This window comes from Salmo trutta, chromosome 21 (assembly GCF_901001165.1).
Source record: "Salmo trutta chromosome 21, fSalTru1.1, whole genome shotgun sequence".
NCBI classification, from domain to species: domain Eukaryota; kingdom Metazoa; phylum Chordata; class Actinopteri; order Salmoniformes; family Salmonidae; genus Salmo; species Salmo trutta.
In genome coordinates, this window is record NC_042977.1 from 10,749,636 (window position 1) to 10,771,843 (window position 22,208).

The 22,208-nt window shown below is 41.6% G+C and overlaps 2 protein-coding genes across 5 annotated transcripts in view; one reads left to right on the forward strand and one right to left on the reverse strand.

Annotated features, from left to right (window-relative positions):
• Positions 1 to 945: 945 nt before the first annotated feature.
• On the reverse strand, positions 946 to 7,516 carry LOC115156659 (calcium-activated potassium channel subunit beta-2-like). Of its 2 annotated transcripts, none has more exons than XM_029704187.1 (4): positions 7,473 to 7,516; positions 3,172 to 3,300; positions 2,777 to 2,972; positions 946 to 2,491 (listed from the first exon to the last, which is right to left on the reverse strand). In XM_029704187.1, exons 1-4 carry the CDS (start codon positions 7,508 to 7,510, stop codon positions 2,207 to 2,209), a joined length of 648 nt encoding a protein of 215 aa, XP_029560047.1. In that variant the 5' UTR covers positions 7,511 to 7,516; the 3' UTR covers positions 946 to 2,206. The 2 variants fall into 2 exon arrangements, with proteins under 2 accessions (XP_029560047.1, XP_029560048.1); XM_029704188.1 differs by lacking the exon at positions 7,473 to 7,516 and adding an exon at positions 6,930 to 7,091.
• Positions 7,517 to 12,650: 5,134 nt separating this feature from the next.
• LOC115156660 (F-box-like/WD repeat-containing protein TBL1XR1) overlaps positions 12,651 to 22,208 on the forward strand; it is a 36,291-nt gene continuing 26,733 nt past the window's right edge. The window contains exons 1-3 of one of the 3 annotated variants that reach the window (XM_029704191.1): positions 12,651 to 13,048; positions 13,968 to 14,047; positions 14,128 to 14,190. The gene's annotated coding sequence lies outside the window, so the exon portion shown is untranslated. The remainder of the gene's footprint in view (positions 13,049 to 13,967; positions 14,048 to 14,127; positions 14,191 to 22,208) is intronic. The other 2 variants (XM_029704190.1, XM_029704189.1) reach the window with 2 other exon arrangements.

The window sequence follows — 22,208 nt, forward strand, 5'->3', positions numbered from 1 at the left end:
TTCTATTCAAACAATTTATGCCATCTCACCAACAGCATTTTAAACATTTGACATAATATTTAAAAGTGTAAAAATTCTCCGAAAAAAGTGTTATATTCTGACAGCATTGCAACAAATCAAATCAAAAATGCATGACTACAGTAAATATGGAGATGTAGGACAGGGGTTGGTAGCAGTAGTTGGTAGCCAGGGATGGTAAACAGGAGGGTTGAATCTGTTTTAATGCTGGATGTGAACAAAACCCTGCACTTACTGTCCACCAGAACAATTAGGCCTACTGGTCACTCCTTATGGCTATCGATCCAAAACTATGCTTCTGGTCAAGGGGGTAACATTGTTATGAAGGGGACAGCAGAGGGGGTCAAATTCAAGGAAGCCACCTTTCTTGCTTGTAAAATATTTACTGCTTTCCATTGCTGTCAGAGGGAGTTGGGCAAGTGGCACACCTCAAGACATTTTACATTTTAGTCATTTAGCAGACGCTCTTATCCAGTGCGACTTACAGTAGTGAATGCATACATTTCATACATTTTTTCTCCGTACTGGTCCCCCATGGGAATCGAACCCACAACCCTGGCGTTGCAAACACCACACTCTACCAACTGAGCCAAATGGGACACAAGAGATGTCAAGTAAACAACACGTGTGATAACTAGTGAAACCGACAATGTCAAATATGTGATGAATCCATACAAGGTCTATTTCCATCCAAAGCCAGTCATATGCAAAGCCAGGGGCAAAGTTTGTCTCAAGCAAGGAAAGGCTGAGAAAGGCTCTGTCATGCCAAATGCCCTCAAAGGAAATCTGCCCAGTGACAGTGAGATAAAAAAAAATAGCAAAAAAGTTTTCATTGGCATAGGTTCTAAGAAATTCTGAACAAGAAGGTAGGGTTTATTACAGTTGCGTCATTTGTAAACAATTGCTTGATTGTAGAAATGCATTAGATTCACCGTCAAATTATTTATTTCATTTTGATATGCCTCACCATGGGAAGTCATAACTGCATCAATATGTTATTTTATGAGGTAATTTATTGCATACAGAGCAAAATGTATAAAAAATAAACATGAAAATGTAGCAACTTTCCTTGGTTGTCATCAGAGAGACACAAGACAAAGAAAAACATTTTTGCATAGCACACAATTTCTGTATGACAGACTGAACAATAAAATGGTAATAACTGTAAATAATATAAGCTATGGCTGACCCCTAAAATATGTTGATGCTGTCATTCAGCAATTTCCCCATTAGATTCAGCATATTCTAGCTAGTTCGGGTATTTCGACAATAGTCTTTAACCCTCTTCTGCAAAAATGACATACAGGAACTGCACAAGGTTTTAACTTTGCTAAACACAGTAGGTCATGAACAATTATCTTCAGCAAACACAGTGGACAATTCGGGAGAATGAACTCTGTCTCATTCCGTCAGCACAAATTTTGCTCGGCATTGTTGTCTGTGAGATAAAGGACGCGTGCTCAACATTACTCCAAGTTTAGGATTGTAAGTAGGGTACCCAACTTTCTGTTCGAGCCCCATGTTCAAAGTCTGCAAATCATTTACTAAGTATTTCTTATTGTGGTCGCATTGTCAAGCGGGAACCTGCAAGTTAGCCTTTCATTGTAATGTGTATCCTGTACATATGACAAATAAACTTGACAAGGTAGATAAAAAAACATTAAAATAGCCTGTTAATTTCTGTGAAAAGGTTGCATATTCTGACATGTATGCATAGCCGCGGGAAGTAGGGGTGCTGCAGCACCCCCTGAAAAATCTGAATTAAAAATAAAAATGCATGATTTTTTTTTTTTTTATCACAAAAGTAGTGCACTGGGCCTTTAATAGTCCTGTATTAGCAGACCGATATAGCCATCTGCAGCGTCAGCGCGGGCTAAAGGTTTGTCCCCACCCCCAAACTACTTCCCACGGCTATGCATGCATGCATGTTGCTTTCCAGGCAACAGAGGTCGTACATTAATTTAGCTGCTTAGATGTCCATTTCAGAACATTCCTTTCACATTCAGTTTGCAACAGTCCCTAAGTAGAACAGAAGCAAGTCAAGCCACCTGTTCCAAATGTCTCAGCGTTGAGAGAGCGACATTACAAGAGGTCACAGGGTCATTAGTTTAAAACAATCCCTTTCATGTCATTACCTGTCTGGACTGGAGACCATGTTTGTCACTCTCAATTACTGCGCCAGCAAGCTTCACCTCTTGATCTTGACTACCTGCTCACACATAATGGAGAGGTACTGGGTGAGTTTGACCATGAAGATGATGGCAGTGCCCCCCGTGAGCATGCAGGAGGGCCAGAAGAGCGAGTAGAAGACGGCGCTGTGGCCGTACAGTCGGGTCAGGAGGGCGCTCTCCTGCCGGTCGCTGGGGTCGTAATAGCAGGGTACCTGCTGGTGCGGCTTCAGGCGTTCTGAGATGTTCACGATCATGTGGTGCATGGCTGCAGTGTCCTTCTGGCACTTTGGTACGTAGAAACACTGGAAAGAGAAAAGTTGGTGGCAATGATGTTAGTTCAGGTCCCTTCAGCGTGCCTTAGTAAGCATCCCCAGATACTCAACGTGAATATTTATTCGTACAAATAAACTTGTGTTCCTGTTGACTTAAACATGGAAATAGAGCATCATGAGTCATGCAAAGCGCTAGGACTTTTCCTGACCACGTGACCAGGAAGAAGCAGGCCCACATGACCCTGGCTTGTGCCAACAGCAATAGATTTCAAACCGTTCAGTCATTCACAGCCTCCATTCTGACCTTCCGTTCACCTCAAAGTTGGAGTCCCAGCTCTCCTCGTTGTGAGATAAGCGGCTGAGCCTGCCCGTGGTGTTGACACTGACGTAGACCTGCAGACAGGGGTACTTGGAGCCTCTCCAGCAGTCCGAGCCACAGCTGTAAGAGCAGTTCACGTCTGCCGTGATGGTGGAGTTGACCACGATACAGACACTCTCCTCTGTCCACACACTACATGGAGCGACGAGGGGAAGAATTCAAAGGTATTGTAGGATTTTAAACAGTGGCAGGTAAACATTTATTTATTTCTGTGGTCAAATAATATTGCAGAATGATTTTGGGGTATGAAAATACCGGGTAGACACCTCCGAGGGGTGTCTACCCGGTATTTTCACATTCCAATTTAGCGATTTTCAGAGTGACAGTGTACCTCGTCGCTCCTCCTCCCGATGATGCCCCCCCTGCACTTTTAGCCCCTGTCACAAAGAACATCTTCCCAGACACCCCAACACCTCCTCTGCTCACAGAAGAAGCGGTGCGGACAGACTGCTGGAACAACCTGCACAAAATAATGGTCCGTTATCCCTCTGAACTCTATATATAGATAGTATAGATAGACAGATCAACAGTAGACTAGACATTTTGCTCAATATTGATTTGTTAGATATTGAGGAATGAAATGGCATGAAACATACTCATAATGACAGATTATTATAACATTGAATTAGATTAATGATGGGGATTCCTCGTATTTCATCACCGGAACTCTTCAGTCAGCCCGCTTATGACAACTTTTGCCAACTTTTGTGTCATGGAAACACTGAAAGAGAACTCTGTTGTTTGAAATATAACATTTATATGTACCATCACAGACACAAGGCAACAGACTGTTGTTTCAAGACAGTTTTGCAACTCAACTACAGAGATGGAGCAAAAGAAAGTCTACCTGTGTCGTGTGATTTTGGTCAAATTCACTACCCTTGTGTGAAAGCCAATTCTAAGTTGTTCACTAAATATGAACAGGTTGATCAAATTCAAAAGGAATGACAAAGTAGACCTATTTCTTCGAAAACATCAACAAGCATGGGTAGTAGAGATCCACCATAACCAGGATCGAGACGAATTTACTAGAATAGGACGGAAGTGTTCCTCTAATATTAAAGTGGACGGTTAGGTGCAGCGTCACCAGGTAAACAAACATCTCATTCTGCAACACAAAGAAACGTTAACAAGGTGAGACAGGATAATTGATGATTAGGCATGAACGGTGTTAATGTCGATTTAAGTTGTCATGAAAGACGTACCTGCTGGAGCATGAACCATTGGAACGTAACCCCTGTCAACACAAACTCATTGTGTCCTCTCATTTATCAACAACAACAAGCCACGGCTGGCACACCGAGTCCAGTAAAGGCATCGTCACTGAACATTCTACCCCAAAAAACAGACTGAAACAGGGAGGGACTACCTGAAGTAGTTCAATAAGAAGCCATCATTTTCGTTGTCTGTTGAAAAGTGTTTAGCTTTCTTTTGCAACGGTGTGCACTAATGAATACGACCCAGACGTTATGACTTATATGTTTCAGGTCATCCAGGGGTCAGTGTGTAAGGTGAGGGTCGATGCAGTCCCACTTTGGAGATTGCCAGGCCTTTTATTGAAAGTATGATTTGGAACAAAGACATTTACATGACCTGATTGCAGTGGTGCAATACCAGCGTGTGCATTTGTCAATATCAATTGGGCAAAGCTCATGTCCCCTGGTATACCAATACTTGAGCCCTGAAACACGCCACACAAAATTTAGAGCGTAAATTGCGCTCATCCAACCTTGAAGATTGGCGTCTGGCATGGTAGGATAGCCCTTGCCTCTGCACATGCATCTTATTTCTCTCATCTTAAGTCGTAGATGAAAATAAAAACGAGACGGAAATGTACATATTTTTAACTGTTTTACTCCCTTCCCACTGGGCAAAAACTGGTTGAATCAACGGGGTTTCCATGTCATAAAAAAAAAATCTATGTGATGACCTTGAATCAATGTGGAAAACTTATTGGATTTGCAAAGTCATCAATGTAAGGGAATTTCGTCTTTTTTTCACCAAACTTTTAACCTAAATCTTATGACATGGTGAAATATTTTGTTGATTTCGCGTTGAATTTACATCAGTTGACAACTCAACCAAACGTAAATCAAAACTAGACGTTGAACTGACATCTGTGCCCAGTGGGTTGGCATATGACGACATGGTTGTCATGTGCTTTAAGTCTTCCACTTGCCAACTTAACCCTATTCCTAACAAGCTGGTCAAAGAAGTTTTCCCTGTAACTGGCCTACCAGTTTTGAACATTATTAACGCATATCTCTAAACAGCAAAGGGATTTGAAAAATGATAGGCCCATTTCAAAACTCCCTTTCCTTTAAGATATTCTACAGAAGACTGTTGCTTGTCTAAATGTTCCAAATGTTATTTGGGTGTTCCACATGCCTCTGTGCTTGTACCCTTATTAGTTGATTTATTGTTATCACTTGTAAATGTCATCTGCAGACTTGCCATGCACTTTCACAGCTATGCAGATGACACTCAAAATGTAATTATCTTTTAAATCCCACAATACCTTGCAGGCAGCTTGCCTTGAGGCATGCATCAAGGAGGTTAAACATTGGATGACAACAAATTTCAGACTAAACAGAGATGATTCTAATTGGTAATAAAACACAAAGTTGATGTTTATTTATTGCCTTGTGTTTTTATTTTTTTATCTCCATCCTTGTACTGTTCAACTGTGGTGCGATTGTACATGCACATTAAATAAAGTTTGATTTGATCTTTTTATTATTTACAAATTGAGAAATACAAATTGTAAACAATTTCTGTAATAATTAGCAGAACAAGTAAGTTCCAATAACATAAAGTGTGATATTATTGTCTCCCATACCAACAGTAAAATAGCCCAAAAAAACAGCCCACATCAGAAAGGTCTATGAGTCTATGAGTTGCTGACTGACAACATTGTAATGCAAAGGCTTCCATAAACACTGCTGGATAGCACAACCTCAAATATATTAGAGACAATGGCATGGATAGCAACATAGTTCAACTTAAATGATTGACGGTTTAAAGTTAAATGAAGTTGAATAAAGTTAAATGACTGCAAGTGCCACGTCGTAACAGCATAATTTATTTTAAACTACATTTTGATCAATAGCTGTAATCGTTACATCTTGAGTGCCTGAAGTTGCATGCATAGCCTACCTATATTGAATTCAGCCAGGGAAATACTTACAAAGACTGTGTCCCCTTTGCTCCTGCTCCTGAGTATGGACGCTGGAAATGCTTTTTAAAAGCTTCTGGTTCAAAAGATTTGTAGCTGTGCTTCATGCACCATGGAAGTTAAAATTGCACTGGCAAGTGATTTTGTCGCTAATGATAAAAGGAATGGCCAGTGAAGTATGGAATGTAGCCCTGTGTTTCAGTCCAATTCAATGCCTGACCTTGCAGGGCTTCCCAACAGCTGGCCCATGAATTCAATTTAAGTCAAATATACCAATAGATATATTTAAAAATATGTACAAAAGCACAAAACAATTGAGGAAAATGGGTTCCAAATATGTTTCACCTCTCAGATAATAATGTTAGAGATCTGATAAGAACTATAGTATCCACATATAGGTTCCTGACAATAATACTCTTATAATTTACACACTGTATATGAAACTACAGTGTAAAATATATGTATCTTACAATATATTATCCACATTTACTCTAAATATATCATGGAAATGGGCCAGTTCATATATGTTTAGAGTGAAAATGCATTTTCCTATTTCAAAAAATAATGTTAAAATTGTAAATGTATTCATTTCAGTACTTCAGGACTTACTGGAGGAAATTGGAGACAGTACTCAGCTAAGCATGATAGAGCCCCCCTACACATGAACATGGATAAGAACATATTGATTATAGATGGTTGCATACGGTTCCCAGTAACCACTATTTTGAGAGAATAATTAAGGATAACCCATATGCCCTCCATGTTATCTAATTATGTAACGGTTGCTAAGTGTGCGCTATTCATCACGAAGTAACAGGAGAGAACATTGTCTCTATCCGTGGCTAAAGGATGGCGATGATGCTTCATTGCCCATGGTTTGTGAAAACGCTGGCTACAGCAAGAACGTACTTTACCTCTCTACATTCCCATTATCTCTTTAATGAACCATGTCCTCCTACCGTCGCGGACCCTGCGAGACAAACGCTTGACTACTCTCAAATTCTCTCCCAACGTTGAATCTTGTATTACAGTGGAATCACACCGCCTCTGAATGTGTTGGATGTGTCAGTGTCGTTCTTCGTTGACGTATTGATGTTTTTGTTCAGGTCAGGTCAAATCAATAGAAAGTGTTGGAAATGTCGGTTTTCCAACGTATACTTTTCTCTTGCTAAACGTGATGTTCAAAGGATGTTTGAAATACAGTTACATAAGTGGCAATCTTTGGCAGAGCAACCTAAAACCTCTGTAGGACTTTTGTACGTGTGCGTGTTTCTCGTTGATCAGACTAAATTAGTCGGAGATGACATTACATATTTAATATACCATTTAGCAGACACTTTTATCCAAAGCGACTTAGTCATGCATGCAACTCGGCGTGGACTCTCAGTGACAATCAGTGACAAGCCTGCTACCTCTTATTTAAACTCCAACCCCAGTCAATCGCATGCTTGCCATACCTGTGTGGGTAACTTGAGTGACAAGTACCAGACCCCATGCTTAAAATGAGTTGGTCAAGAAGTCAAGACACATTGAATTTCAGTGCCTCAATGTTTAGCCATTTTTTTGGGCCCAATGGCTGTCTGACACAGTTATAGCATTTGTTTAGGTGTGACGTGTGTGTGAAGGAAGCAAGTTTGATGTACAGTACTCTGTAGTGCTGGAGTACAATTCATTAGTAGGGTATACACTGCAGCTATAGAACAGAAGATATTTTTCCTATTTTGCCACAAGGTGTCTCTGCTGTCATAGAAACAGAAAAATGCAAAGTAGCTTCCCAGATTTCCTGTTATTATCCTCATGATTATCAACTAAAATATCTTTATTTTACAATTTTGAGAACATTTCAATTGAAATAAATGGCATATGCTAATTTATTGTTTCATTCATTTATGTGAATTTTGGAATATTAAATTCACTAGATATAAAATGCAGTATATATTGTGTACAAAACATTAAGAACACCTGCTCTTTCCATGACATAGACTGACCAGGTGAAAGCTGTGATCCCTTATTGGTGTCACCTGATGACAAAAGATTTAAGTGACTTTGAACAGGGTATGGTAGTAGGTGCCAGGTGCACCGGTTTGAGTGTGTCAAGAACTGCAACGCTGCTGGGTTTTTCACACCCAACAGTTTCCCGTGTTCATCAAAAATGGTCCACAAACAAAGGACATCCAGCCAACGTGACACAACTGTGGGAAGCATTGGAGTCAACATTTTATTTAACCTTTATTTAACATGTGCCAGCATCCCTGTGGAACACTTTTGACAGCTTGTAGAGTCCATGTCCCGATGAATTGATGCTGTTCTGAGGGCAAAAGAGGGTGTAACTCAATATAAGGTGTTCGTAATGATTTGTACACTCAGTGTATTCTATATAGTATATTTGGGTTATCATACTGTTTATTTGCATTATTATTATTATTATTATTGACTTAGAGCAATGATTGATCCCTTCTCTATTTACCCAGAGCTACGTTAGAGGAAGCCATTATAAGATATCCTCAGTGGCTTCTCCATGGTTCTCCATACTCTAGATCTGCTCAGGGGATTCCCCTGGAAACCCCTTGTAGCCATGCAGCCATATTGGATCCAAATTGGCTCATTACTGGTCTTCCATCCATAACGATCATTCACTACCAGCCTCTGCTGGTATTTCCATCTTCTCCTCCCAAGGGACGTTCAGCCCCTGCCTAATGTGCTACTAAGCTACCTCTGTCTGCAGTGTAACGCTTACAACCTCCCTCAGGAGCCTTAAAAAGTGGCATAAAGCTGCCTCCCTATTGGAAATCAATGTGTTTTTTTGACCATGACCTCCGCTCTTAGGCCCCCAAAATAACCATGCCCATCCCCACCACATAGTGAGGAAACAGGGAGAACTCGTGCCCAACATAGCCGAAGAGGAGGAATGACATGACACAAGTACAAAATGAATGGCATTTGTTGTATATGTGTGGCTAAGCCTAAACATAGCTGCGGTGGAGGAAGATTCGCAGGAGAATCTGAGACTTTCTGTGTGGGCCAGATTTGGAGGTGAAGCAACAAGAGTAATGGGATATGAAAGCTGATTCTTCCCCTTTGTTTCCCCTGGTTGGGCTAAAAATAACTAGTGCTGAGCAGGCACTGGAGCCCATGCAGTAGTCTGTCTCCAGCTGACTGCTGGGGACAGGATGAGCATGATGATGCCACACATGCTTTCATTCATGGGGATAAATCAGCATGCATTGATTGCACCATGTTGACGTTGTGCATGAGGAAGTGCTGTGTTCTGAATGTACACAAAGAAAGTGACATATTATTGAGGTGATTGGTTTTGAATGAACCCTTCATTTTTAGATACCATATTGTCAGTATACCTATACTGGGCTGCATCACTGACATTGATTTATGATGAATTGCCAAAGTGCACCACTCGCTCTGGTCATGCTGTCGATGCCACAATAGTGAGCGACGACGGCTAATTGACTCTTCTGTATCCGGAACAGAACAATCACAGTAGCCTATAGCGGTGTTGGAGATATTCTACCTTGAAGGATTTGTCCTGTTTTCCCTCATTAGTCCCCCCCATCCAGCCCCCGCCTCCAACCCATACACACACTCAAATAGATAAAAAAAGAGAATGTACGCAGTACTACTGTCGCCAAGGGAGCAGGCGAAAGCTTTCATTTGCGTAGCTGTATCCAAGCAATTACACAATGCCAACAGGTCCTCCGCATATTTAAACAAGTTACCGCTGTGCTCATATCCATTGCAACCCCTTCATCTAATAGCCCTGCTATAGCAACCTCCTCACAGACACAGACCCACGCATGTACACGCACACACACCCAAGCAGGTACACACACAACAGATAATCAGGCAGTGTTTTGATTCCTATTCAAATCCCTAACATACATCATTTCGTATCCCACATACATGCTCCGATTCCTCCCGCACAATCAGCACCTTCAGTGTAAATTGTAGACAATATCTTTCTAATACATAACATATTGTACTCTCAGATTACAGTACAGCCCCGTAAACACATAGCTATGGCAAAATAACCATAACAGACGGAGCTACTGTGCTAACCCAAAATAATGCTTTGCGGTTTCAATATTAGTGGTTTTAGCACTCGTGTATGCATGTCCTGTATATGGATCAGTGGATTTATGTTAGTGGGGGAGAGAATTGGTGTTGAAGCCATGTACAGTTAGACTCTGCTGAATAATGCATTGAGTAAACCCTGGCATTGGGAAAGGGGAATGCACTCTGCATTTGATTAGAGAGGCTGCCAATGCGCCCACACACAGTGGGAGTGATGGAGCATATATTTCTGTTTTCCTCAAAGGGGAGGAGGGAGAGAGGGAGGGAGCGTGTGAGAAAAATACCAATTATGTAGAGATGTACAGTTCTGTACTAAGCCCTCTGTTGGAGCGTTGACCTTGAGCTACATAGTAGTGAACAATCCACATTTGATTTCACAATAGTACAATGCAGTACACTTTCTCTGCCAACACAAATGCGTACATTTTTCTGGCATGCTGCTGCTCAGTTAGCGATTGCATGTTCAATATATTTTCTACACAGAAACAAATTGTTTTGGCCCAAACAGGCACATGAATCCAGAAAGCCTACTAGAACGCACGCACACACACGCACACACACACACACACACACACACACACACAACCCCCCCCCCCCAGACACACCCTAGTGACCATACCCTAAAAACTGTGCTCTAAACACACCTCTTCACTTAGTGTGTTTATCTGTGTTGTGTGCGTGCAGACTGTGGCATCTGTGTGTGTGGCACATTAAGATATATTAGACTTGGAAGTCTAATGGACACTACTGGGATGTTGACACTGAGCCATATGACTACTGAGATAATTTGGTGGGAGGATCAAAGGGAGAGAGCTCAGAACAGCAAAGGCAGTAACTAGGGGAACAACATCAGCGGGATACAAGAAACTGTAGTACAGCGGGTACTGCAGCACCAGCACTGTAACAGCCACAGTATCAGTCCTCCGGTGTGCCAGATGCACCCAATGGGAACATGCATACAGTATTACACTTTCAGTTAATCATCATCTGACCACATTCAAATCACATTAAAACCAACAATAACATTACCAACTTAACAACAACAACAACAACATCCTAATTTGTTGACAACAACAACAAATGTTATTCAGGTATAATGGTATAGGGGGAAAAAGTGCATGTGTTTTTTTTGACACTGAGATAGGAAGCGTTGGTTATTGCTTTACTCTTGCCCTGTCTGTGCTGTTAGTTACCAGGGTTATTTCATGTTTCTTTTTTCACTTCATCCATTACTGTAAGCAGCTAGCAACCATTATCACCGGGAACTGAGAAGGCCCTGCGACTAGGTGGTGGGGAATAGTGAATAGAGTAATTCTTTATGGACGCAGTGTAACATGCTGTCCATTCCATGAGGCACAACACGAATCACATTTACATCTATTTGAATTTGCATCATGTGTGTGCATGTGTAGGAGAGAGAGAGCGAGACCCTCTGAGACTCCTTGCTGAGCCTGTACTCTGTAGTGGCGGGAAAAGGAAGAAAAACATGGAATGAAGGATGTGCTGTATATTGGCTACTCACTACTTATTCCTCTTGTTGTGCTTATTGTGTTTCTGCTGGCATTCACCATTTCATGATGTGTCATCATCTCGCACAGGGAAGTCTGGAGCGATGAAGCAGAATCTTCACTTGGGGCAGTCGAGGACAACAGTCATATGTTAGCACTGAATCAGTACTATTCAGTCTAGTTTTTTTAATTATGGCAGGAAAATCTTGTGCTATCGTCATCCTATCATTGATACAGCTATAGTAGATCTAAAATGTACTGAGGAATCATGGAATGATCCCATCTCAACGTCTCATCCCAGGCTGATATACAACTTCCATGACACTTTCACAGCCTTGTCAGTGCTTCTCAGATCTTACTCCCGTGTATCTTTTGATCAGCATCTCCAGCTAAAACAGTGCAAAGCACTTAGGAACATGTATGCAAATAGAAAACAGTTATATATGTACACATCAATAATGTCAGCTTGTTATTGACTTTCTCAATATGAATGACCAGCAAAGGATAGAGGGTGGGGAGTAATTTATCTATGGCTAGTGGTGCCCAGCCAGGCAAAAATGTGTAATAGTGGGGGATGGGTGAAAAACTGTTTTGACTGGTGGCTGGCTGTAAGCTTGAGGCCTCTTTTCTTTTTCCTTTTCATCTGATTGGTGGAACCAAGTGAAGGTTCTTAAACCCAATTTGGGAGGAGGGGGAGGGATGGTTATTATGTGATGGAGCCATTGTGTGCTGGCTCTAAGTACTGTATATGATTGTGAAAGTTGCCTATTTCTTCATAATTCTATTATGAGTAGATGAACTCTCCCATTTCTTTATGGACAATATTAATACATGCAAAGAGACTGGTTGTATAAAATATACATTCACCGAACTGTATGGGATCGAATTATCTAAATTAATACAATATTGGTTTACCATACGTTTGAATTGTTTTGCGTTTTGGGGAAGAAAAAAAAAACATTTCCTGTACACTGCCGTCACTGCTCCTTCTTCTATTTGTGACTATGTTTTCTGTTCCCCGCTTCAATGAGTGGTGTTTGGAAATACTGTAGCAAGCTGCCTTGGACTGCCCATTTTTGTAGGGAAAGTCGCGTCACTGTGTTGAGTGTCTGAAGCCGTTGGCTTCGAACCGCCTGGCTTTGTATCTTATCTATTAGCGTTAAAATGTTAATTAATTTCCTTGACATATCAATTTTGCAATCTTTGGAAAGAGATAACATGGTTTAGCTTTAACACGTGGATTACAGCGGAAGCCATCTATCAAAAGATTTCAGACAAAGTAGGTAGCTAGCTACTGGATTATGGGGACACATTTTGAAAGAGCAGCTAGCTAGCCTTGCTAGCTAACCAGCACCGTTCATATAAGAACGAACCGTGTTTTTTTTGTTTGTTGTTGGAACACAGGAATAAATGCAAAATATTGCGACCCCTTTCTAAAGGTATGCCCTGTAATATGTTTTTGTGACTAACTAGTTAGCTACCGCTAAATCCTTGTTTAGCAATGCCTCATGGTCGCGGGAGAGTGTGGCGAGCGAAAAACCACGTCGCGGTGCTCAGGCTAGCTAGCTAATCACCACGTTAGCTTAGCCTCTTGCGTACAACCGTGTGGGGGATGGGCTTTGTGCTCTTCGCGCTAGCTAGTTAGCAATGCAAGCTACGTTAGCTTAGGCTAGCCGGTGACATAACGCCAACTAACGGTAGCTACTGTAGCTAGCTAACGTTAGACAACATCGTTTTTTAATATTACTGTCGCTAGCTAACGTTATAAATGAGAAAACCTAAATTGCGCAGTTAGGTAGTTAACGTTAAGTTGCGGATAGTAAATTGTGCCGACTGGTGTAGTGCTAATGTTGTAACGTTGAATATGATAGCGTTTTCTATCACAGCTGTACACGAAGGTACTGTACATGTAACGTTACAGTAGTAGCTAGGTAATTATTCTTCTCAGTCTGCTGCTTGCGTACTCCTACCAGGGCACTTGTAGCACAAAGGTCCATTGGCTGTATGGATTCAACACTGACCCAGTCTGATAGTATAGCGACACACCCCTCTTGGCCAGTCAGTTTTAACTCTTTCCTCAATCTGCCTGCGTTGGCACTGCAACATTTCCCTTACAATTTCCATACAATATCGGCAGGTAATATATCAATGCACTGGGATTGTTACGTCCCACTTGTCGTGCATGATTATGAGCTCTGACGTTGCTATGAAAGCATCATCCTCTTGCCATGCTAGCTATATACTTTTAAACAGTATACTCAAGGTTTCACTCTTATGTACTTACTCAGAGAGGGTCAACATGAACAGTGTATAAACTGGAATTAAAAATAAATGCCTTTTCACGCTTGACTTTTACAGCACTGACGTTATTGCGGAAACTTACTATGACTGAGATGTGGTTGTCCCACCTAGCTACCTTGAGATGAATGCACTTAACTGTAAGTCACTCTGAATAAGAGCGTCTGCTAAATGACTCAAGTGTAAATGTCATTATTCTGTTCACTGTCTTTGTTCCTAGATTGCTGAGATCCTCCTCTGGACGGTGGAGCAATGAGCTTCTGAAAGACACTTGGATCACATGGTGAGTAGTCTGGGGCTGACATAATCGTATGTAACAACATGCATAGTGTTAGCTGAGAAGTGTTTCTGAAGCAACACACAAGTTGTGCTTTTGTTGAGCTGAGAAGGGTTTCAGAAGCAACACGCAAGTTGTGCTTTTGTCGCATTTAGTATATTAGAAAGCCCAATGGTCATCACAGAATCACACTGACATGCCTGAAGATTGCATTGTAAGGATGACTTTCTCCATACTTTGGCTCAAACCTGGACTACCAGAATGCGGAGTTGTTTTGGATATCCCGCAGGAGCACATCTCCCATGATGTGTGTCACTTTCCATCAACATAGTCCTTTCTCATCCACTCTGTGCACTTTGGGTTTTCAAATCCCCAAACAGACCGTCAACTCTTGCGAAGGAGCAGGAGAGGAGTCTGCAGATGCAGTCACACCCTCGTCAAGGTGTCGGGACTCTGGGGTTGAGGCCTGTACTTCAGTGCATGTCAAACAGAGAAACAACTAACTCGCACCAATGAGCCATATTCGCTCTCCTTGACCCAACTGAATTGTCATCACCCCAAAGAGGCACGAGGGAAACTAGGGCTGGGAGATATATTGAATTAATTCAAATGAATGTTTTAGCGCAATGTTCCAAATGCCTGTATTGCAAAAGTCAAGTATTATTTAATTGTTTTCGTTTTTGAGTGTTTTTGTCTTTTTGGTCTCGTCTCCTTCACTCCTTCTGTACTGTGTACTTTCCCACTCGCACACAGACACCAAGCCCCTCCCCCTGCCACTTCCTCTCTGACAACAAGCAGTTTCAACTCGCTATTTGCATTTGAGGTTTGGTCTAACATAATCGGTCATATGGACACCGAAACACATTGAGACATTATTTGTACTGTAATGGAGGAGAACTTAACCTTTATAACAATACCCTTTTTATGTCTCCTCTCCCAAAATTTAGAGCAGACCATACTAAGACGGCAGGATCAATGAATGTGGAAAATGAATACTCAGTTTGTCGCAGGCGGCATTGCAGTACCATGTAGAGTTAGTAGCATTTTAGCCAGACTGGTATGCGCTAGCTGTCTAGTCTGTGTTTTGTAAGGAATTGGCAACTCATTCTGAGAAATAAGCATCTTCTTGTCCAGGTAGGCCACTTGATTTCCACATCTAAACAAAGTGATCAGGCTATTTTGTTCAAACAGTTGGAGACGGACAGGAAGGTGTGTCCATTAGCAAGCAAATACAGTGCATTTGGGAAGTATTCAGACCCCTTGACTTTTTCCACATTTTGTTACGTTACAGCCTTTTTCTTAAATTGATTTTGGTTTAAAAATATATATATATATCCTCATTCTATACACACAATACCCCATAATGACAAAGCAAAAACAGGTTTCTAGAACATTTTGCACATGTATTAACTGAAATATCACATTTACATAAGTATTTAGACCCTTTACTTTGTTGAATCACCTTTGGTAGCGATTACAGCCTCGAATCCAGCCTAGAATCGTCTTGGGTATGACGCTACAATCTTTGCACATCTGTATTTGGGGAGTTTCTCCCATTTTTCTCTCCAGATCCTCTCAAGCTCTGTCAATTTGGATGGGGAGCGTCGCTGCACAGCTATTTTCAGGTCTCTCCAGAAATGTTTGATCAGGTTCAAGTCCGGGCCCTGGCTGTGACTTATGGTTGGATTGTGCCATACAAACTGTACTGTTTTAATGCATTCACACTTATAGGCTTGGGCCTCGTGTTCAGCGAGAGAGTGCTGTCCTTGGGCAAAGTGCAAAAGGTGAGATATGGTAGAAGTTACAGTATAGCCCACAGAGAGTCTTGTATACAAACAGACCACAAAAGTGTGTGGAGGGAAAGAAATGGTCCAAGGCTAGAATGGCTGGCATTCTATTGTTATTTTGTTGACGTATTGAACAACAACACCATAGTTAGCATCTCCGATATAAAGTCGAGCTGAGGATCGATGGTTCCAGGGAACGTCTCTTCATTTCAGAGGTTTAAGGCCCACTCTCTTTTAGACCCACTCTCTGTGTGTCTAACCCCAATGAGTTCTGGAAAACGGTTAAAGACCTGGAGAATAAACCCTCCTCACAGCTGCCCATGTCCCTTGAAGTTGATGATGTGGTTGTTACTGACAAGAAGTACATGGCTGAGCTCTTTATTCACCACTTCATTAAGTCAGGATTTCTATTTGACTCAGCCATGCCTCCTTGCCCGTCCAACATTTCCTCATCTCCCACCCCTTCTAATGTGACTATCACCAATGCTTCTCCCTCTTTTCCCCCTGCCCCGCTACAAAGTTTCTCCCTGCAAGCAGTCACTGGGGTGCTAAAGGAGCCCCTGAAACTTAACCGCAAAAAAACATCAGGGTCCAATGGTTTAGACCCTTCTTTAAAGTTGCTGCCCCTATCATCGCCAAGCCTATCTCCAAACTTTTTAACCTGTCTCTCCTTTCTGGGGAGGTTCCCATTGCCTGGAAGGCAGCCACGGTTCATCCTTTATTTAAAGGGGGAGATCAAGCTGATCCTAACTGTTATAGGCCTATTTCTATTTTGCCCTGTTAATCAAAAGTGTTGCAAAAACGTAATAATCAACTGACTGGCTTTCTTGATGTCCATAGTATTCTCTCTTGTATGCAATCTGGTTCCCGCTCCGGTTACAGATATGTCAGTGCAACCTTAAAGGTCCTCAATGATGTCACCATTGCCCTTGATTCAAAGCAATGTTGTGCTATTTTTATTGACTTGGCCAAAGCTTTTGATACGGTAGACCTTTCCATTCTTGTGGGCCGGCTAAGGAGTATTTGGCCTGGTTTGCTAACAACCTCTCTCAAAGAGTGCAGTGTATAAAGTCAGAAAATCTTCTGTCTCAGCCACTGTCTGTCACCAAGGGAGTACCCCAAGGCTCAATCCTTGGCCCCACGCTCTTCTCAATTTACATCAACAACATAGCTCAGGCAGTAGGAAGCTCTCTCATCCATTTATATGCAGATGATAGTCTTATACTCAGCTGGCCCCTCCCCAGATCTTGTGTTAAATGCTCTACAACAAAGCTTTCTTGGTGTCCAACAAGCTTTCTCTGACTTTAACCTTGTTCTGAACACCTTTAAATCAAAGGTCATGTGGTTTGGTAAGAAGAATGCCCCTCTCCCCACAGGTGTGACTACTACCTCTGATGGTTTAGAGCTTGAGGTAGTCACCTCATACAAGTACTTGGGAGTATGGCTAGACTGTCCTTCTCTCAGCACATATCAAAGCTGCAGGCTAAAGTTAAATCTAGACTTGGTTTCCTCTATCATAATCGCTCCTCTTTCACCCCAGCTGCCAAACTAACCCTGATTCAGATGACCATCCTACCCATGCTAGATTACGGAGGTATAATTCATAGATCGGTAGGTAAGGGTGCTCTCGAGCGGCTAGATGTTCTTTACCATTCGGCCATCAGATTTGCCACCAATGCTTCTTATAGGATACATCACTGCACTCTATACTCCTCTGTAAACTGGTCATCTCTGTATACCCATCAAAGACACACTGGTTGATGCTTATTTATAAAACCCTCTTAGGCCCCCCCCCCCCCCGAGATATCTACTGCAGCCCTCATCCTCCACATACAACACCCGTTCTGTCAGTCACATTCTGTTAAAGGTCCCCAAAGCGCACACATCCCTGGGTTGCTCGTCTTTTCAGTTCGCTGCAGCTAGCGACTAGAAACAGCTGCAACAAACTCAAACTGGACAGTTATTTCAATCTCTTCATTCAGAGCAGCTCTCAGATCACTGCACCTGTACATAGCCCATCTATAATTTAGCCCAAACTACTACCTCTTCCCCTACTGTATTTATTTATTTAATTTATTTTGCTCCTTTGAACCATATTATTTATATTTTAACTTTGACCTTTCTTCAAACTACAAATCTACCATTCCAGTGTTTTACTTGCTATACTTTATTTACTTTGCCACCATGGCCTTTTTTTGCCTTTACCTCCCTTATCTCACATCATTTGCTCACATTGTATATAGTATTTTTTTCTACTGCATCACATTGATTGTATGTTGTTTTACTCCTTGTGTAACTCTGTGTTTTTGTATGTTGTCGAACTGCTTTGCTTTATCTTGGCCAGGTCGCAATTGTAAATGAGAACTTGTTCTCAACTTGCCTACCTGGTTAAATAAAGGTCAAATAAAATAAATAAATAAAAATTCAAAGACTCAATCATGGACACACTTACTTTCAATTGTGGTTGCTTTGGGTGATGTATTGTTGTCTCTACCTTCTTGCCCTTTGTGCTGTTGTCTTTGCCCAATAATGTTTGTATCATGTTCTGTGTTGCTACCATGCTGTGTTGTCATGTGTTGCTGCCTTGCTATGTTGTTGTTTTAGGTCTCTCTTTATGTAGTGTTGCCTCTTGTCGTGATGTGTGTTGTCCTATATTTATATATTTGTAATGTTATTTTTAATCCCAGCCCCCGTCATTGTAAATAAGAATTTGTTAACTGACTTGGTTAAATAAAGGTTACATATAAAAAAAATAAGGCCAAGGAGGATCCAGGCTATAGTCTGGCTTAACCTCACTAATCCTGGCCAGTGGGATGGTGTTTTTCAGCAGCTAGAAGTTAGAATGACACCCTGGCTCTTTCTCAATTTGTCTTTCAATTTGCATTTTGAGGAGGCGGCGAGGAGAGAGGTGTGGAATCAAGGAAAGGTACCCTGCCTGTTATTGGTATGGGACACGAGAAGAGCAGTGTACTCGGCATATAACATACACCTGTTGTGTATTGTGTGTGTGAAAAAATTTACTTTTTTGATTTATTTCTCAGGATCTACAGTTGAAGTCGGAAGTTAGGTTGGAGTCTTAAAACTCGTTTTTCAACCACTCCACAAATTTCTTGTTAACAAACTGTAGTTTTGACAAGTCGGTTAGGACATATACTTTGTGCATGACACAAGTAATCCAACAACCGTTTACAGACAAATTATTTCATTTATAATTCACTGTATCACAATTCCAGTGGGTCAGAAGTTGACTGTGCCTTTTAAACAGCCTGTAAAATTCCAGAAAATGATGTCATGGCTTTAGAAGCTTCTGATAGGCTAATTGACATAATTTGAGTCAGTTGGAGGTCTACCTGTGGATGTATTTCAAGGCCTACCTTCAAACCCAGTGCCTTTTTGCTTGACATCATTGGAAAATCTAAAGAAATCAGACAAGGCCGCAGAAAAAAAAATTGTAGACCTTCTCAAGTCTGGTTCATCCTTGGGAGCAATTTCCAAACATCTGAAGGTACCACGTTCATCTGTACAAACAATAGTATGCAAGTATGAACACCATGGGACCACGCAGCCGTCATGCCAATCAGGAAGGAGACGCGTTCTGTCTCCTAGAGATGAATGTACTTTGGTGTGAAAAGTGCAAATCAATCCCAGAACAACATCAAAAGACCTTGTGAAGATGCTGGAGGAAACGGGTACAAAAGTTTCAATACCCACAGTAAAACGAGTCCTATATCGACACAACCTGAAAGGCCACTCAGCAAGGAAGAAGCCACTGCTCCGCAACGGCCATAAAAAAGCCAGACTACGGTTTGCAACTGCACATGGGGACAAAGGTCGTACCTTTTGGAGAAATGTCCTCTGGTCTGATGAAAAAACATGGAACTGTTTGGCTGTAATGACCATCGTTATGTTTGGAGGAAAAGGGGAGGCTTGCAAGCCGAAGAACACCATAACAACCATGAACCACGGGGTGACAGCATCATGTTGTGGGGGTGCTTTGCTGCAGGAGAGACTGGTGCACTTCACAAAATAGATGGCATCATGGGAAGGAACATTTATCTGGATATATTGAAGCAACATCTCAAGACATCAGTCAGGAAGTTAAAGCTTGGTCGCAAATGGGTCTTCCAAATGGACAATGACCCCAAGCATACTTCCAAAGTTGTGGCAAAATGGCTTAAGGACAACAAAGTCGAGGTATTGGAGTGGCCGTCACAAAGTCCTGACCTCAATCCTATAGAACATTTGTGGGCAGAACTGAAAATTACACAACTCAATTACACCAGCTCTGTCAGGAGGAATGGGCCAAAATTCACCCAACTTATTGTGGGAAGCTTGTGGAAGGTTTGACCCCAAGTTAAACAATTTAAAGGCAATGCTACACTCAATTAGTATTTGGTATGTAAACTTTTGACCCACTGGGAATGTGATGAAGGAAATAAAAGCTGAAATAAATCACTCTCTATTATTCTGACGTTTCACGTTCTTAAAATAAAGTGGTGATCTTAACTGACCAGAGAGAGGGGATTTTTACTAGGATTAAATGTCAGGAATTGTGAAACTGAGTTTAAATGTATTTGGCTAAGCTGTATGTAAACTTCCGACTTCAACTGTATATCTTGAAATGTAGACACACCGCTTGTTTCTCAGCGACCTCACCCCTCATAGTCAATGTGAATAGGACCAACTATGGGTGTCTCCTGTGTGTTATCCCAAATGTACAACCAAACCCATCAGCTGTACCCGTGACTAATGCCACATATTGTAACACGATCCCATTCCCATCATTGTCATGATTGTCTGTGCGTGGTGAAGTGCATCGCATTCTCCAGAGTCCAAGGCTCTCTTGATTTGATTACCATTAGATATCCTCATTTCTGTTCTGTGTGTACTTTTCAGTGGGCTAGCATGATGAAGTGCCAGAAGTTCCAATCCAGCCATCCTACACGTCCCTGTTTATTTCCACGCCTTGTTTAAACAGTGTGTGGCTCACTTGAATAAATACGCATCTCAGGGATACAAACTATGCGGGATGTTATTCCTAACCCCCCCCCCCCCCGTTTCCTTTCCCCCAGTGGTTTTGTCCACATGAATCAGCCTGCCCTCTTAAGGAGGGCTCAGTAATTATTTCCAGTTGTGGGGGTAATGAATGGAAACTGGTGCCTTGCCTGAGGGCCAGGATGGAATTTAACTCCATGATTGTACTGCCAATTGATGATGATAACTTTGGCCGTAACCACAGAGTGTTATGAATTTGCCCCAAAGTAGGTCAGGCAAGGTAAGGGATCAAAAGGTGTGCCCATTTGATATGGTGTTACATAGTGGAGTTATGTCATCTGTTGGCAGGGCTACAGACTGAGACCATTTTGTCACATTTTGTGACCCTTTGACTTAGCTGTGCAAGTAAACATTTTTAAATTGGTCGCAATGGTGCAACCTGCACATTCTACTTTGTCACCTCAATCAAAACATTCAAATTTTGGGGCAGATAAAACCATTAATTTGTTAAACAGTAAAATGCATTATCCTCATGATTCCTGTAAGTGTCTGCCCTGCTGCTGTGCCTGCCTGTTTAGCTGGGGCTTGCTGTTGTAATGTGCAAGCCTCTGTCCCACCTCATGTTTGTATAATGGTGATGGGGGAAAATAACGCTAGTTACATATCACAACATTATTTTTTGGACACTATTATATTGATACTTGGAGGAGTCAAAGTATCGGTTTTAGATATTAGCTAACGCTAGTCCGCTGTACTAGTGCCAAAACGCCGGTATTTTACACCCTATAGCTTGTTCTCCGTGTTTTTAAATAGTGAGCCATGTTTTCAGCACTTTTATTTCCGTGACAAACTAATTTTTCTCATGCTCTCTTGTCTGCAGCAGACATAATGAGCAATATGTTTGGAGCATCAGATCGCAGTATCGAATCACAATACATATAGAATCGTGAGAATCGCAATACATATCGTATCGGTATCGTGATAATATTGTGTCGTCAGGTCAATGGCATTTCCCAGCCCTGTTGTATAATATTTCAAAATACAATGGGGGGAAAAACACAACTTTGGTAGCAACTAGTGTCGCTATTAAAGAGAGACTGCCCCTAAAAAAGCTATTTCTCGTTTTCAAAATGGCCTGTGTGTCGTCTAATATTCTAATGTCGAAATTTGTTTCCAACTTTGTGGCAACAGTTTGCGGAATGCCCTTTCCAGTTTCAACTTGACATTGCCCCCTTGCGAAAT

Excerpts from the sequence above, each read along its gene's own strand:
- LOC115156659 (XM_029704187.1), bottom strand. The coding sequence starts at position 7,510 with ATGGGGTCTGGTACTTGTCACTCAAGTTACCCACACAG. Across the intron at positions 2,973-3,171 it reads TCGGGAGGAGGAGCGACGAG|TGTGTGGACAGAGGAGAGTG; the intron begins GTACACTGTCAC and ends CGCTCCATGTAG. Across the intron at positions 2,492-2,776 it reads GCTGGGACTCCAACTTTGAG|TGTTTCTACGTACCAAAGTG; the intron begins GTGAACGGAAGG and ends TTCTCTTTCCAG.